Source organism: Maniola jurtina, chromosome 24 (assembly GCF_905333055.1).
Source record: "Maniola jurtina chromosome 24, ilManJurt1.1, whole genome shotgun sequence".
Taxonomy (NCBI): Eukaryota; Metazoa; Arthropoda; class Insecta; order Lepidoptera; family Nymphalidae; genus Maniola; species Maniola jurtina.
Genome location: NC_060052.1, coordinates 33,971 through 50,002, shown reverse-complemented (window position 1 = coordinate 50,002; position 16,032 = coordinate 33,971). Strand labels below are relative to the sequence as shown.

Here is a 16,032-nt window from a genome sequence, read left to right as displayed (position 1 = left end):
AACCAGTGTTCCGTAAACTTCTTAAAAATAACAAAATAGTTTAATAATGTCTGTCCGACTTCTTTCCTTATGTACCTACCTAGTAGCGTTCAAGTTTTTGTGACTGTGCGCAGTTTAAAGCCTCAAGCATTTCTGAATTAAAGAAGTCTGTGAAAGGTAAGAGACACTATCCCACTATCTAGTTGAGTAACTAGATCATATTATTTAATGAAAGAAAAAATAGGAGTTTATCTGTAGTTCACAGCAGATGAGATGCTTGGCGTGTGCCGTGTGGTGGGTATCAAAATGAAATCCACTATAAAAATACGTATTTTGATATCGGTGATATGCTGCGATAGCCTAGTGGTTAGGACTCCTAATTGAAGGTCGGGGTTCGATCCGAACTTTTCGGAGTTTTGTGCGTTTTTAATTAAATATCATTTGCTTCTACGGTGAAGGAAAACATCGTGAGGAAACCTGCATGCCTGAGAGTTCTCCACAATACGCTCAAAGGTGTGTGAAATCTACCAATCGCTCCTCGCCAGCGTGCTAGGATAAGGACAAACCCCTTTGTGACTCTCGGAGGAGACCCGTTGTCTATGGTGCCGTGATGGGTTGATCATGATTGTACTGTGTAGCAGGTGCACGAAGCGTCGCGCCCACCGGGAACACAACCTTTGCGTCAATGCCATTCATTAAACCTCGACACACTGCGTAGCCCAGTTGTTCGCCTAAATCGCCTTTTTTGAAGTATGTGCCCTGCCCATTGCGGCCGTTGCCACTTCGCAACCCGCTGAACTACGTCGGTTACTGTGCTTTCCCACGGATCTCCTCAGATGAAAAACGCGCGTGGAAAACTAACCCTTTAGCGTCGAGGGCTACAATCAGATAAAAATAAAAATAAACAAAATGTATTATAATAAACTCACGCATGTTGTGAAACGGTCAGTCGGCGCTCGCTCGCCGTCCCGCGCGGTGCACTCTACATGCAGTACACGCAGTACACGCAGTACACGTAGTACACAGAGTACACAGAGTACACAGTACATGTCAGTGGTACGTAGGGCGCACGTACTGGGAACTGGCGCGCGTGGAAAGCGGCCAACTCGGCTATTTGCGGCTCCCGGAAAACAAAGTGAGTTGTTTTTGTTGAGTCGCCGATGCAGATGGCACATGTGCTATAAAAATACATGATAATGATGATAATATGTATTTTTTCAAGTTATTGTGCATTTTTTGTACCTAAGGAATTTGATTTTTTTAATTCGGATGCAACTATATGAAAGCCCTCGGCTGATATTTCACTAGTGGGAAGGTTTTTATTAAAGAAGAATACCCGGCTGAGTTTGTTGTGGGCTCTTCTCAGACCTGGGCGCGTTTGGAACCCTCGTAGCTTTAGTTTTAAGTTTACGTAATTAATTATCACCACTATATTACAAGTCCAACAATTTGACTATCAAAAGGCGTACAGTGCCTACTTTGAATAAACGATTTTGATTGTGATGAACCTGTACCTACCAACCTAGTACCTACCCCTATATCCTAATAGGATCCTTGAAACCCTATCGCAGGAGGCACGGTATTGCCGGTGGGGCCACTAGCCACGGCCGAAGCTTGCCGCCAGACCAGACCTTATATTCAGAATTACCTACTTAATAAATTCTCAAATTCGAGAATTGAACTTGAAAGCTTCCCACTTGTACCTGCGATCACAGCGCCAGGTGCAGGTTGTCAGGACATTCTCACACGTGAAATAATATTTTTAACCGATTTCAAAAAAGGAGAAGGCTCTCAATTCGACTGCATGTTTTTTGTGTTTGCTACACGATTACTCCGCCAGGCATCAACCGATTTTGATAATAATTATTTCTTAGTCGGTACGTCATACTTCAGACGTGGTCCCGGATATCTTCGGAGATGTAGAACAGAACTCCTCAATGAATAAGAGTAAATGTGTAATCAGTGTAAACAGTAGGTTTTACTCCGGCATAGTAGGTACAGTGAGCCCACTAAAAATAGTGAAATAAAAATAAATTGTTTTCTTGGTTATTGAAGTCGGTTTTATTTTTTATTTTTTTTTGACAACTACATAACATATATTTATTTACTACATAAGTTATTGTACCTGTATTTTAAACTTGTTTTTATTGTGTGATGATGGAATATTTTTATTTTTTTAGGGTTCCGTACCTCAAAAGGAAAAACGGAACCCATAAAGGATCACTTTGTTGACTGTACGTCTGTCTGTCTGTCTGTCCGTCCGTCCGTCCGTCGTATCTGTCAAGAAAACCTATAGGGTACTTCCCATAGGCCTAGAATCGTGAATTTTGTCAAGTAGGTAGGTATTATAGCACAAGTAAAGGAATAAATCTGAAAACCATGAATTTGTGGTTGCATGACACATCACAAAAAAATAATTTAAAATGTGTTTTAATTTTCAAAGTAAGATAACTATACCAAGTGGGGTATATGAAAGGGCTTTACTTGTACACTCTAAAACAGATTTTTATTTATTTTTAACCATAACAGTTTTTGATTTATCGTGCAAAATGTCGGAAAAATACCCGAGTACGGAACCCTCGATGCGCGAGTCTGACTCGCACTTTGACATTTTTAATTTTTTGTATAATACAGTGATACACACACGTAGGTAAAAAAATTAAACGCATTTTAATTTTGTAATTCAGGAGTGAGTAGGTATATACCTACGCATAAAACTATACTTAATCAACATTTATCAAGAATTAGAATTTCTTGAAGTTTCGAATGAAATATTTACTCAATACTTATAATATGTTGCATTGTTAAGGTTTTCACAGTCGATGTCGGTCTTCGAGAAATTCTTTCTAGATGAATATTTAACTACTTGCCGAGCTAACGACCTTATCGCGATGTTAACTGACATCGCACCACACTCTCCATGCATAGTTCCACACTTTTTACTGCAAGACCGGCTCCTTACCGCCACCGACAGCTAGGTTCCCGAGATGGGAACATACATACCTACATACCTAACATAGCTTGCAACATTTATATGGACGTCTCTAGATAAACTGGTTTGAATTTCATATCATTCACGAATTTGTTTCATAAGGTCATCAATGAAGTCTGAATTATATTAGAGTGAAGACTTGCTTAAAACATTACGATTATCAAAATCAGCTACTTATCTATTTATAAGTATATAATTTGTATGAGAGTGGTTTTACCTACACAAGAATGAAACTTCTAAATCATTTTTAAATTCTAGGTAGGTACATTGCATAGTATCACAAGTGTAAATTAACACCCGCGACAAGTGAAGGTTACAGTAACTAGAAAAGAGCTGATAACTTTCAAACGGCTGAACCGATTTTCTTTTAAAATCGGTTTATTAGTTTAGGAGCTACGATGCCACAGACAGATACACAGATACAAAGATACACAGATATACCGATACACAGATACACACGTCAAACTTATAACACCCCTCTTTTTGGGTCGGTGGTTAATGAATAATAATATATAATAAATAATATTCATTAAACATAATGAATCAAAAACGGCATAATGGCCGCGTCTGGATAGGTTTTCAAAAAACCAAGTGATATGAACAGGCCAGTACCTAAGTGATAACGCCTCGAGCTGGGGGCACCCCTCTCTGGGGGCACCCCTCTCTGGGGGCACCCCTCTCTGGGGGTGAACGAATTTCCAAGCGCGAAGCAATCTTGGCAAAGGTTTGAAGGTCAACTGAAATGAAACTGCCACGTTCTACGAGAAGAAAATCCGTGCTAACGTCAACAACAATTCGAAAATATTTATTTAATTTAAACTAGAGGATGCTCGCGACTTCGTCCGCGTGGATTTAGGTTTTAAAGATCCCGCAGGAACAGTTTGATTTTCCGGGATAAAAAGTAGCCTATGTCCGTCCCCGGGATATAAGTGACCCTGTACCAAATTTCGTCAGAATCAGCTAAACTGTTGGGCCGTGAAAAGGTAGCAGACAGACAGACACACTTTCGCATTTATAATATTAAGTATGGATTATTTTAATTACTGTATATCCGTCTGTCGATTACCATTCTCACAGCCTATCCGCTCAACCGATATTGATGAGATTTTGCACTCACCTTATATATTAGCACCACCATAGCTACCTAGTTTTCCGGAGCCGAGCAATGGACGTGGGCAACTTTTCATCACGGAAAAAATGTCTTGCTCCCAAAGGAATACATAAAAATGTAAATACCACGCGTAGGTTGAAGGTTCCTACGAAGTCGCGAGCATCCACTATTATTATAGTGAGTGTCATGAAAATTGAAAATCGATTAAGTTTCTATAACTCCCTCAAACATCACCGGCCTTTGAACTAGGACTGAAGTGGTAGGTATTTACTTTGATTGCGTCATATTACGTACATTGTCGTAGCGCGAATCACCCCCCATTCCAGTGGTCGGCTTTTACTCACATTATCTCTATTATACAACATTAATTGTACAACGTTTATTGGTGTATTTTACTATGGTAAATTAATATAACTGTTGCATTTTTGTTGATTTAAGTAAGTATTTAAAAAAATTAACTAACGACATTAAGATGCTCAAGATTTTCTTCACAGCAATTAACATTTAAACTCCAGCTAAGCAAAGTTTCAATTAGTGCCAAGAGGTTGACTACCGGGTGATTTACCCTACAGGCTACACAGTACGCGCGCACGAAGCTGCTCACGCACTTTACCCTACAGGCTACACAGTACGCGCGCACGAAGCTGCTCACGCACTTTACCCTACAGGCTACACAGTACGCGCGCACGCAGCTGCTCACGCACTTTACCATTGGTGAAATTCCTCATACTTACCTTGTTACTTATTTGATGCTAATTATTTAGAGACGCATAATCATTCATCATTACTATGTAACTGTATACGTTTTCTAGTTGAGACAGATAAATGAATATTTAAATAAGTAGGTATACTGTTCAATTGCATCCAAAAGCTGCATAAGTAAATATCGTGACTGAGAAAACTATTGATTGTAAGGTTACTTTTAAAAATTGATTTGAATTGTTAACAATAATATAAAATTATTAGTTTATGTAATGCAGGTAGGTTGATAAAATCGATATTTCGCTCATTCGATGTCATACAATCTGTTACTAGGAGGCCGACAAGATTGAACTTGCATAAATACGGGTGTTTCGAAGGTTTTAGTTCAGTCTCCTTCTGAGATTCGGAGCGATATCGCATATTTTCGGTATTTGGATTTTAAACTGGATAATTAGATGTTGTGATAGCAATCACGCTCTAATTAAATTATTTATTTTGGCATTAGTTTGTTTAGATTAAAACTCTCGGATAACCTTACACATTAAACTTGTGTTTTTTGTGTTGGTTCTGGAGAGAACATTCCAATAATTCGATAAAAATAATTAAATAATACCTGCTTTTCTGAGTGACGCCAATAATTCAGAAGCGGGACGTGTCTCACGTTGTCTTAATTTCGCTTTGGTATCTTTTTGTAAACAACCCACATTTGATTAAAATTTTTATTGAGTTTGATTTGGTGATTAAAATTTTTAGTTTTTTTTAATAATTTAGTCTTTTGTGTAGTGAAAAGTAATTTGCAATAAGTGGTTCAGATTTTGTATACATCGAATGAGAAGTTAGTCGTTTGGATTTATTGTTGACTGAATATTAAAACTGAGAGTTCGGCAGTTCAAGGGTAGGTTTTAATGATTTGACGGAGGGCAGGATAGCCCATGATTTGTATTTGACTTAGGGCAAGGAAGCCCGCGACTGACATGACAAGATCGATTAGAAACACGAGGACGTGTTAAATTCAGGACGGCCGAACTGTAAGGTTACTTTTAAAAATTGATTTGAATTGTTAACAATAATATAAAATTATTAGTTTATGTAATGCAGGTAGGTTGATAAAATCGATATTTCGCTCATTCGATGTCATACAATCTGTTACTAGGAGGCCGACAAGATTGAACTTGCATAAATACGGGTGTTTCGAAGGTTTTAGTTCAGTCTCCTTCTGAGATTCGGAGCGATATCGCATATTTTCGGTATTTGGCTTTTAAACTGGATAATTAGATGTTGTGATAGCAATCACGCTCTAATTAAATTATTTATTTTGGCATTAGTTTGTTTAGATTAAAACTCTCGGATAACCTTACACATTAAACTTGTGTTTTTTGTGTTGGTTCTGGAGAGAACATTCCAATAATTCGATAAAAATAATTAAATAATACCTGCTTTTCTGAGTGACGCCAATATGATGTTATGATCATGATACCTGCTTGTTATCTATAAGCGTTCGTGTTAATCTAGGTCTCGGATTGAACACCACCACACAACACTGCAGAACACAGAGAGGACGACAGGAAAGAATTTCACATTCATTCCATGCCGGCTCATTACTGAGCACGGGGACACGCCCACGTGTCGGCACATTGGCCCCGCGTCATATCAGCACCATATCAGGGAGCGAAAGCCGCCACGCAGCAGAAATTGCTGAAACCAGTAAGCGGGGCATTATGAACCTCTCTCATCGAGAGTTACATTTTTGATCCGTATGCCGTGGAGATGTTGCGGTCATAGAGTTTTATGGATTGCTTAAAATTCTTATAAAACATGGTATTGTATCGATCTAGTGACATAATATCCGATTTCAAAAAAATTTTCAACTCGTCGGAATCTGTTTTCGTGCAAAAGATCAGCCTGGCTGGTTCAGCGCGGATATGCAGCCAGTATTCTTGGCACCATTCCACGCAGGCATACCTAATTTATATTAAGTACTATAATACCTAATTTATAGTTTTAGTACACATTTTCAGTAAAAATAGGTTCTTATTTATAAAAATCATAGAATCGCGATATTTTCCTCGATACGTCGTAAACCCTTATCTGCATCATAAATGTAATGAGACTATTTTCCGCCTTGCAAGCCGCAACCGATGCAATTTCAAGCTGTGATGTAGTTAGATATTGAATAGGTGCGACATATTTGCCTATGCACCTATAGAAGCAGGCGTTATTTCCATGATAATACTACTTACAAGGAATCAAAAGCTTAATAATTTAATATAATCCGATAAAACAGATAAATCTGTATGATGCAACAGGCAACACGCGATATGCACCGCCCGCCCTCCCACAACTAAGCACGCAGTAAAAGCCCGCCACCAAGCAAAGCGATCGAGGCTTAATAAATTGTTTAAAACGAACTATACTCACTTGTACCTTTTTCTTACATTCCACGTTTACTGTGACCTCTTGACAAACTGCAGCACCAATGTCGGACGGCTTCGGTCGTGGCTGGTGAGCACTATAGTTGCAAGCATGTAGCGCCACACTCCGTTTAGCATTCCGGTATGACTCGCGTAGAAAAAAAAGGAAATGACTCCATTCTCGTGAATTTGAACTATTTAGTGGCAATGGGATATAGGTGGTAAAAAGTAATTTGTGAATCGAGATTCGGGTCAAAGAAACAGCGAAACAAGTATTTTTGTTCTGATTCATTTGGCAACGGTTTATGAAAGTTTTGTGTTGGGCAGCGGCTTGTATCACCGATATTCGCAAATTGGCAGCACGTGGAGAGTGACTCGCCACAAACGCCGCTAATTATATTTTCTTCCAAATACACATGTATCTACCTAAGACATGTGAGTATGAGTGCTATCACAATATCAAACTACGAAAGTTTGTATGTGTGTGTGTATTTGTTACATTTTCACGCAAAAAGTACTGGACGGATTTTGCTGAAATTTAGAATAAAGATAAATTATACCCTGAATTAACAGATTGGCTACTTTTTAACCCGGAAAATAAAAGAGCTCCCGTGGCATTTGAAAAACCTATATCCACAACAAGCCTCATTCCTTGCAAAATGTCTGCTTGCCTAGTTTTCGACCATTTTCATATTACGTTTCGAAAATAAGACCAGACAGACAAACAGAAAAAAAATTGTGTGTTTGGGTTATGGTAACGTAACACATTACTTGCATTTTCAGTGTTAAAAGCAAGTGATATTTAATTGCTTAAAACGCATTATATATGTTTGCAATGTCAGAGGTGCGTGCCCGGCACCGAAGCCCCGACCTCGGGGCCTCGATGCCTCGAGGCATCGCGGCTGTTGTATATAGGCGCCTACTTATATAATCTTAATTCATTATGAGCTTCATAAAGGGCAGTTATTTCTAAATCACAGACAAAGCCTTCAATAATAATAATTCATATTATTGTATTTTACTTGTCTAGGCAGGTAATTCCGATTGAGGTAATATTTTCATAGATTTATAGATGTACTTATAGTAGGAACTGGTAGGTATAGTGCGAGTGTTGTGGCAATAATGTGACATAATGATAATAATATGTAGTTAGAAACAAATAGGTAAGTAGACAGACACGCGGCGCACGCGCACGTTTACCTGCTTCAATAAATAATTTGTAAGTCCGCAGCAGATTTTAATTGCCAACTCATTAATTAATTAGTTAAGTACCTACCTACTTACTATTTCTTGCTTCACCCATATTTTATGTTAATTGATGTAAATAATAACATTAAAATTATTATCTTTTACAAAACAGTTTTGTGATCCATTGAATCGAGAGTTTATAATGTTATCATCATCATCTTGTGAACCTGTCGCCAGTCCACTACTAAGTACAGGTCTCCTCTCAGAATGAGAAGGGTAGGTCATAATCCGTATGTCGTATTACAGTAACTAGAAAAGATCTGATAACTTTCAAACGGCTGAACCGATTTTCTTGGATTATAGCTAAGAACACTCTCGATCAAGCCACCTTTCAAACAAAAAAAACTAAATTAAAATTGGTTCATTAGTTTAGGGGCTACGATGCCACAGACAGATACACACGTCAAACTTATAAAACCCCTCTTTTTGGGTCGGGGGTTAGAAAATAATGTGTAAATCGGTATTTTGACGGAAGTAAAATCGATAAAAATTTGAATTCGTATCACGAAGAATCCCTCATTTTTTTCGGGATAAAAACTACCCTATAGGTTCACCCGCACTCCGGGAATATCAATAGACAGACAGACAGACAGACAGACAGACAGGCCCTGCTGAAAACCTGTACTTAGCTTTGTGCTGTGCGGGGAACTTTGTTCATGGGAATCTGAATAGTTGCGTCAATTCTAAAGGCGCGTTTCAACTGAACCGGAGTGGATCGGAGAAGTTTTTGATAGGTTGAAAGTACACATTTACGCTCAGTTCTGCTTCAGTGGAAACGCATCTAATTACTAATCATTGTTTCGCGACAAAACCTATTTTTTGTCTATGTAGAAAAAAATAAAAAGTATTTATTTGGGCCTCGGGGATAGTTACTATATAGGCAAAATAAACACTCAAAATGAGACACGTGGTGTGTGACCTAGGTAGCGATATTGTTTCGTTCGTCGGTCTAGCTGCTTGTGTGTGTGTGTGTGTGTGTGTGTAGCATGTCTAGCCTGCAGGAGCAACTACGAACTTGAAACTCTATCTACTTACCGACGTAGATAGTTGGCAGCGGGCTGTAGAGACTACAGCTCCCATGGACCAATGTTCCATGGAGTCTAGACCAATGTTCTAAGCCGTCGGGCGACGCGCACGCGGCCGTCGGCTGAGGAGCAGTACCACCTGGCGGCGCGCCAGCCGCGCGGGGGAATGTAGGCGCCGGGGAAATTAAGGGATGACTAGCTACCTGAATACAATACATAGGTACACTTCTTTTTCAAGAGAGCTATGAAAATACGTTTTCAATACGCGAGTTTTTTTACACGATGCCCATTTTATTGATTTTTTTTCAGTTAATAAGTATTAGTAGTTACTTATACTTACAATATTAGGTTGTATAATAGGGAAACCTCCTTACCTGAAAGGAAGGTCGAACCTGACCTGAACGGTAATCGCGCACGTCGGAGAGTTAGCTCGTCCTCCAATATTATTAAACATACTTACTTAGGTAAACAAATACAATAATAAAAATTAATGCCTGCCTAAGATACTAAAGGATATAGGGACTTAATCACTGTGGCTGAAATCTGCAACTCTACGGCTATGTATTACAAGTCCTACAAAAGAGCCTTTTGCGGCGCGCATTTAAGCTTTTAAAAGTCCCGTCAGAACGCTTCAATTTTTATAGATAACAGTGCTATATTATCTTCGCTTCCAAGATGAAGCTATATCTGTACCAATTATCTAAATCATTCTTGTTATCGAACCGCGCAAAGACACTAGCCAGGCAGACAGACAGACGCACTTTATACAATTTATAATATTAGTATGAATTGTTAAATTGCTTTAGGCATTCCTAAGTTTTAAGTTTTAATTATATAAGTTCTGCAGACTGCTCTAGAACTAAGAATTCGTAAATAGGTGTAAATAGGTATGTTGAATTAATTGTACAAGGCCGGCGAATCAGTAATATATACACGAAACATAAATACAACTGCGCATCGCTAAACTTGGACATAACAAAATTCTCTAACTTTTAAACCTATAAGAAATAATATCTACAACCAGTAATCACGGCCAATGATTCATATTTTAGCTGATTTCAAATAGGAGAGACGGTAAGCACACAGTTTATTGAGGTTTTGAGGAGCCAGCATATTATAAAGTAGGTAGTTAGGTATAAGGCAGGTACCTACCTACATTGTCTCTCTGTCACATTTTTCTCGTCCAAAATAAGATGACTTGCGGCTCCGTGAGCGCTGTGCTCTTTTATGTGTGAGGTTGTGGTTCGATTCCCAGCAATTTTTTTATTAATTAGTCCCTGATCATAGGCTAAACTGTGTGGTCGCCAAGCGATTTGACGTTCCGGTACGATATCGAGTTCCGGTACGATACTGACAAATGGCGGCCATACCTACTCCTTCCGAGGGGACCCCATCTGCATCACCACTTCCCGCCAGGTGAAATACTCGAATAAAAAACAATGTTACGACCCTGATAAGAAGGCTCAGTCAGGACAAAATACTTAAATACCCTATTTCGTCAGTTAGTTTCTGCGAAGTGACGCAATAGGGAAGGTGGCATTAAGTTTAAACTGCATTCGGAGGTGTTTGTTCCGTGTACGTAGATACAGAACGTGGCGATTATTTCCGATCAAATACAGTAATTATCGCCAACAAAGGACGAGAGTGCTTGTATGTATGTATGTATGTATGTATGTATGTATGTATGTTTGTATGTGTAATGTAACTACCGCTACAAGTCGACAATTTAACGCTTGGTGCGAGCCACAAATTGTGCGAGCGATTTTACACTCATTTCAGACTTAGTGACGCCTCTTAAGTCGTTACCTTATCGAGGGATGACGTCACGCGCCGCAGACGTCACTGATGGTATCTCGGTCCCTCTGCCTCTGCAAAAGTAATTTGAGTTATCGAGAAAAAACGTGGGAATTTTCATAAATTGATGTTTCGAAACGACTCCAGCACGATGGACCGACGATATAAAGCGGCTGGCGGGAAGTGGCTGGATGAGGAAGGCTGAGGACCGCGTGTGGTGGCGCTCTCTAGGGAAGGCCTATGTCCAGCAGTGGACGTCCACAGGCTGATGATGATGATGATGATGTTTCTAAAAAAGATTACTAAGTATGTTAGACCAAGGTTTTTAGTTAGTTTTAAGTTTGGATTTACGCAGTAGTCTTTCTTCTTCTGATTTTAATGTCTTAAAGTCTGGTGATCTTACCACGTTATCTGATTGGTCAAAGCACACAGACGCCGCTTTCTCTCCGCTTCGCTCAAGTGGATAGGCACCTTTAGAACTGACCAAAATATTTACAACTTAATAGTTGTCTGAATGATTCATTCATAAACATCTCAGCCGAATTCAAATCATTCTTGTATCTTTTGTTGGCAACAACTCGTTCTCACGTTCGGTGTTGCTTGGTGTTGGTGGTTATGCTGTGGTCGTGACGTCAGAGCCCCCTCCATCGAGACGAAAAAGATGGCGCTAGGGCGAGGACGTGGCGTGGAACGACAAGCTTGAGTTGCTGTTTGCGCTCCGACCGATTTACATTGCATTATACGGGTTGATTTTACTATCTGAGAGTTTAATTGTTAACATCAGAAGTGTGTAGTAACTTACGCTTTGAGGAATAATCGGTCGAAACGCAAACGTACTTTTCCACCTAGAGGTCTTCAAGTGCCAGGACACCGTCGGCCGCGATGGAAACGTAATAAGGTATCTCGTAAAGATACCGAAACTGTGAGTACTTTGAATAATTATTAAAGATTAAGTCAATATGGTTTAAATTACTAAATCGTATTCTCAAACTTTTGTATAGTCAGGTGAGATAATTCGTTACTAAACTAAGTTGAAGGTATCAGCTAAAAGTCTGGCACGATTTAATATTGCGTACAGTCTATAAGTGGTCCTCGTGGGAATAGTGATCGGTAAACGAAATTGTCTTTTAGTTCCAAATTCAAAGGAATATGTTTTTTAAAATGGTTAATTTTTGGTTTGTTTAAATTTTATTTTGGAACTAAATGTTAAATTCACGTTTGTCTCAACTTTTTTTCGAACAAAATATTATTTAAATTATAGTGGGTCAATTATTATAGTAGCATCAGTAATATACGTCCTTAGAAGATAATAATTTAAAAACGTGTGACGATTGAGCTAGTTATTTACATAGAAGTTTTTATAATAAAAATATTAAACATGTGGGTAGTATACGTGACGAACAAGTTAAAATGTTATAGTGGTAGTGGTAAAAGTAATCGAAGAATGTCTTAGGTTAGTCAAACTTCACAAGTGAAATGTTAGCTCAGATATAAATCATGATAACCAATCCCGAACTCGTATACTGAAATGAAATGAAATTTATTTATTTGCTGAATATCAGTTGTTGAGTTCAAAATTATAACTAAGTAGCGACCTTCATATTCTACTTCATAAGCATGCAAATATTTAATACTCATCAGGAATAATCCGTACAAATAATCCTGATGAGACCAAAAAGTGAATTAATTTCTATGGTAACATGTCTCTTAATTAAATGTCAATATTAATATTATAATAATAAGTTATTATATTAATTGTAAGTAAATGTTACATAATATATGGGGTTAAAAAGTGTATATTTTTGATACATGTCACGAGGCGTTTATAGATACCGGAAGTAGTTGTCCGCGCATATCAAAATCGTTAGTAAAGGGATTTCAGTTTAAAAACATTTATTTATCAATGAAGAGCATAACAGTCTTTTAGATATCAGGAATTACAGCTATTTACATTGACAATGGTAGGTACTTCCGCACATGAAATCAAGTATCCATTTTAGTACTTCATATTATCTACATTGAATAATTGTGTGGGTAAGTAATAACATCCATACGTTTATAATACTAGTTTTTAGGGAAGTTTTCATAATGGTTCTTCTTTTAAAGCTCAATTGGGAGTGTATATATCCTGTTATTATTTTCCTGATAGGAATACAAGTTTGAAGCGCGTACGAGTGACTTATATTTAGAATTTTCGTATCTTTATAGAGGTAATTCTTTATTCTTTCTTTATTTGCATTCATGTCTTACATAATAAATAAAAAATATCATAATATTACAACATGAAGCCCCGTTGGGGCGTTGCAAAGTAAAACATATGTAAATAATCAAAGGTAATATTACAATTCTTATGAAATATGAAATATGAATAGCAAAAATTATGAATTAATTATATGGTCATTAAATAAAAATAAAATAAAAAGGTCACATATAAATAAAGATTATGGGAGTTTTCAAATTATGTCCTATTATAACTAATCAGACTTTAAAAAAAAAGTAGTTACAAATAAAAAGTGGTTAACAAAGTTATTACAATCTTCTTATATCGTATTATCATATTATTGAGGTATATTCATTCAATAGTTCATGCACACTGTAGTAACATTTTTGGATTAGCCATTTTTTTAGTTTTGTTTAAATATTGTTTCTTTTGTTTCATCTATTATTATTGCTATACAGGTTATTTAAATCAGTAAATATTTAAAAAAGAGCCTTTGTTGCAGTTTTAAATAAGTACTGTACAGGTTTACCTTAGTGCCACCTAAGTAAATAATTAATTAGATAGATAATAACTTTAAATTATTACAGTAAAGATTATTTACATATGAAGTTTTAGTTTTATTTTTTTTATATTCTGCGTGCTCATCGACATAGGCATCCCCTTTTCGATATACTATTCAATATACAATAGAATAGAATAGACTAGACTAGAATAGAATATGATATAATAATTCAAGTAAACTTTTACAAATGCTTTTGAATCGTCAAAATAATTTACCATGCATTACAATATGATGTTTGACTAGATCGTTATAATATTAGGGCGTACTTTTGGCATACAAGATGAATAATTTTACGTAAGGTTTCTATTTAAAGATAAAGCTGATTTTTTTTGTTGATACAAGGGTTTTTAGCAGAATTACAAAAGGTAATAAAAAACAAAATGTGTTAACATTCCTTTTGATTCAATTGCGTTAAGCGAATTTATTTTTACGTAGGTATGTACCTATGGGGTACTAGGGAGTAGTAACTTGCTTGGACGGAATGTAACAGAGTGATCCGATTTGGTTTATCCCCGAGAAAAGTAATGTAATAGTAGTAGACTCGTATACACATTGACCTCTGAAAGCATTTTAGCTATTTTTTGTCTACCCAAACAGAGAACCGTTTTGTATACATGTACAAGTCGATTAGATTGAACTAGAACGAAGGTAAAAGGATTGTACATTATATTTTAATAAAATAGACACAGACAGACTAGTAACGATGAAAGTAATATTTCTCTTCAGAGTTAAAACTATTGCCTGTAGTCTGTTCAATTCAAAAGTTTTGTTGCATTTGTTGGGTACCTGCTTCAAAAACAAATAGTAACTACGGATTGTGGTGTGTATAATATGATAATGAAGCTTTATTTAGTTTGTAAAGTCATAGTATATCATTAATAATGCAAATTAGAATAATATTTAAAAAAAAATAACTATGATTTATGTTGGTAGTTAATACCTAACATTACAAATTTGGGTAAAAGCTTCACATTTGCGTTGAACAAAGAAATATTCTTGTCCGGATAGCTAAGTGGGTATTATTAACTTGAGAAATTCTCATTTAAAAGATTACAATAAGAGGGTAGACAAATGCAACATTTTTATGCTCTCAGTTGCAATTCTGTGCTATAATCAGGACAGGCCGAAAATAATAAAGAGTGACAGTAAGAGTATATTGTGCGAATAGAAATATTAGATAGCATACAGTGGCAGTAGATGAATTCCCTGCGTGAATGGACAGATGAATGAGTTAAAAAGAAAGTCTTGGTTTTGGCAGTGGCATGCATCGGTGTCGCTCATAATCCATGACTCTCTGTTTATCATTTTTAATTAGCCTAATAATTATTTGAGATAGCGTAATTAATATTTGCATATATGGAATATGAAATACCAATTATTATTATTTTTTGATACTAGAGTAATTCATGAATTAAAATAGTTTGTGGGTTATAAGATTATATTTGGTGACCAACCCTCGTAATTAATAATGCAGTGAACTAGTGAAATCATTAATATAACTGCAGTTAAGATATTGATTAGTTTAAAAAGTGATAGTTTTAGTATGATAATAATTATTTAAAGTTAACTTTGATAGCACCAGCTTTACAATCAAATGATCCGTTTATAATAATAAAGCATTGATAGTTAAAATAAAATGGATGAGATCAAATATGATTCTTATGAGATCAAATACCTTGTATTATGGTGAACTAGGCACCGGTGATCCCTTGCGTGGATGCGCGGTAGATAAAGATAGTGTGGTGATTGCATACGTGGATGAATAGTGTCGGAGCACTGTGTGGGTGCACGATGCTATGGCATTGAGTATGTGTTCAGAATTTAGTAAAGAATTTTGAGATTTAGTAAAGAGGTATGATCTGATTTTAATCGTGAGTGCTAATGCATTGCTTCTTTAAAGAATATTCATGGAGTATTAAAAACCGTGTTGGCAAGGCTACCTTGTGTATTATGTTGAGTAATCTATTTAAAATTAAGTATGTATAGC

The 16,032-nt window shown here is 36.8% G+C and overlaps 1 protein-coding gene across 2 annotated transcripts in view; it reads left to right on the top strand.

Moving 5' to 3' along the window:
- The first annotated feature begins 873 nt into the window (after nucleotides 1–873).
- Nucleotides 874–16,032, top strand: part of LOC123877862 (sodium-coupled monocarboxylate transporter 1) — a 33,790-nt gene continuing 18,631 nt past the window's right edge. Inside the window, exon 1 of one of the 2 annotated variants that reach the window (XM_045924791.1) lies at nucleotides 874–1,114. In XM_045924791.1, coding sequence (XP_045780747.1) covers nucleotides 889–1,114 — 226 coding nt within the window. In that variant the 5' untranslated portion in view covers nucleotides 874–888. The remainder of the gene's footprint in view (nucleotides 1,115–16,032) is intronic. The other variant, XM_045924792.1, reaches the window with a different exon arrangement.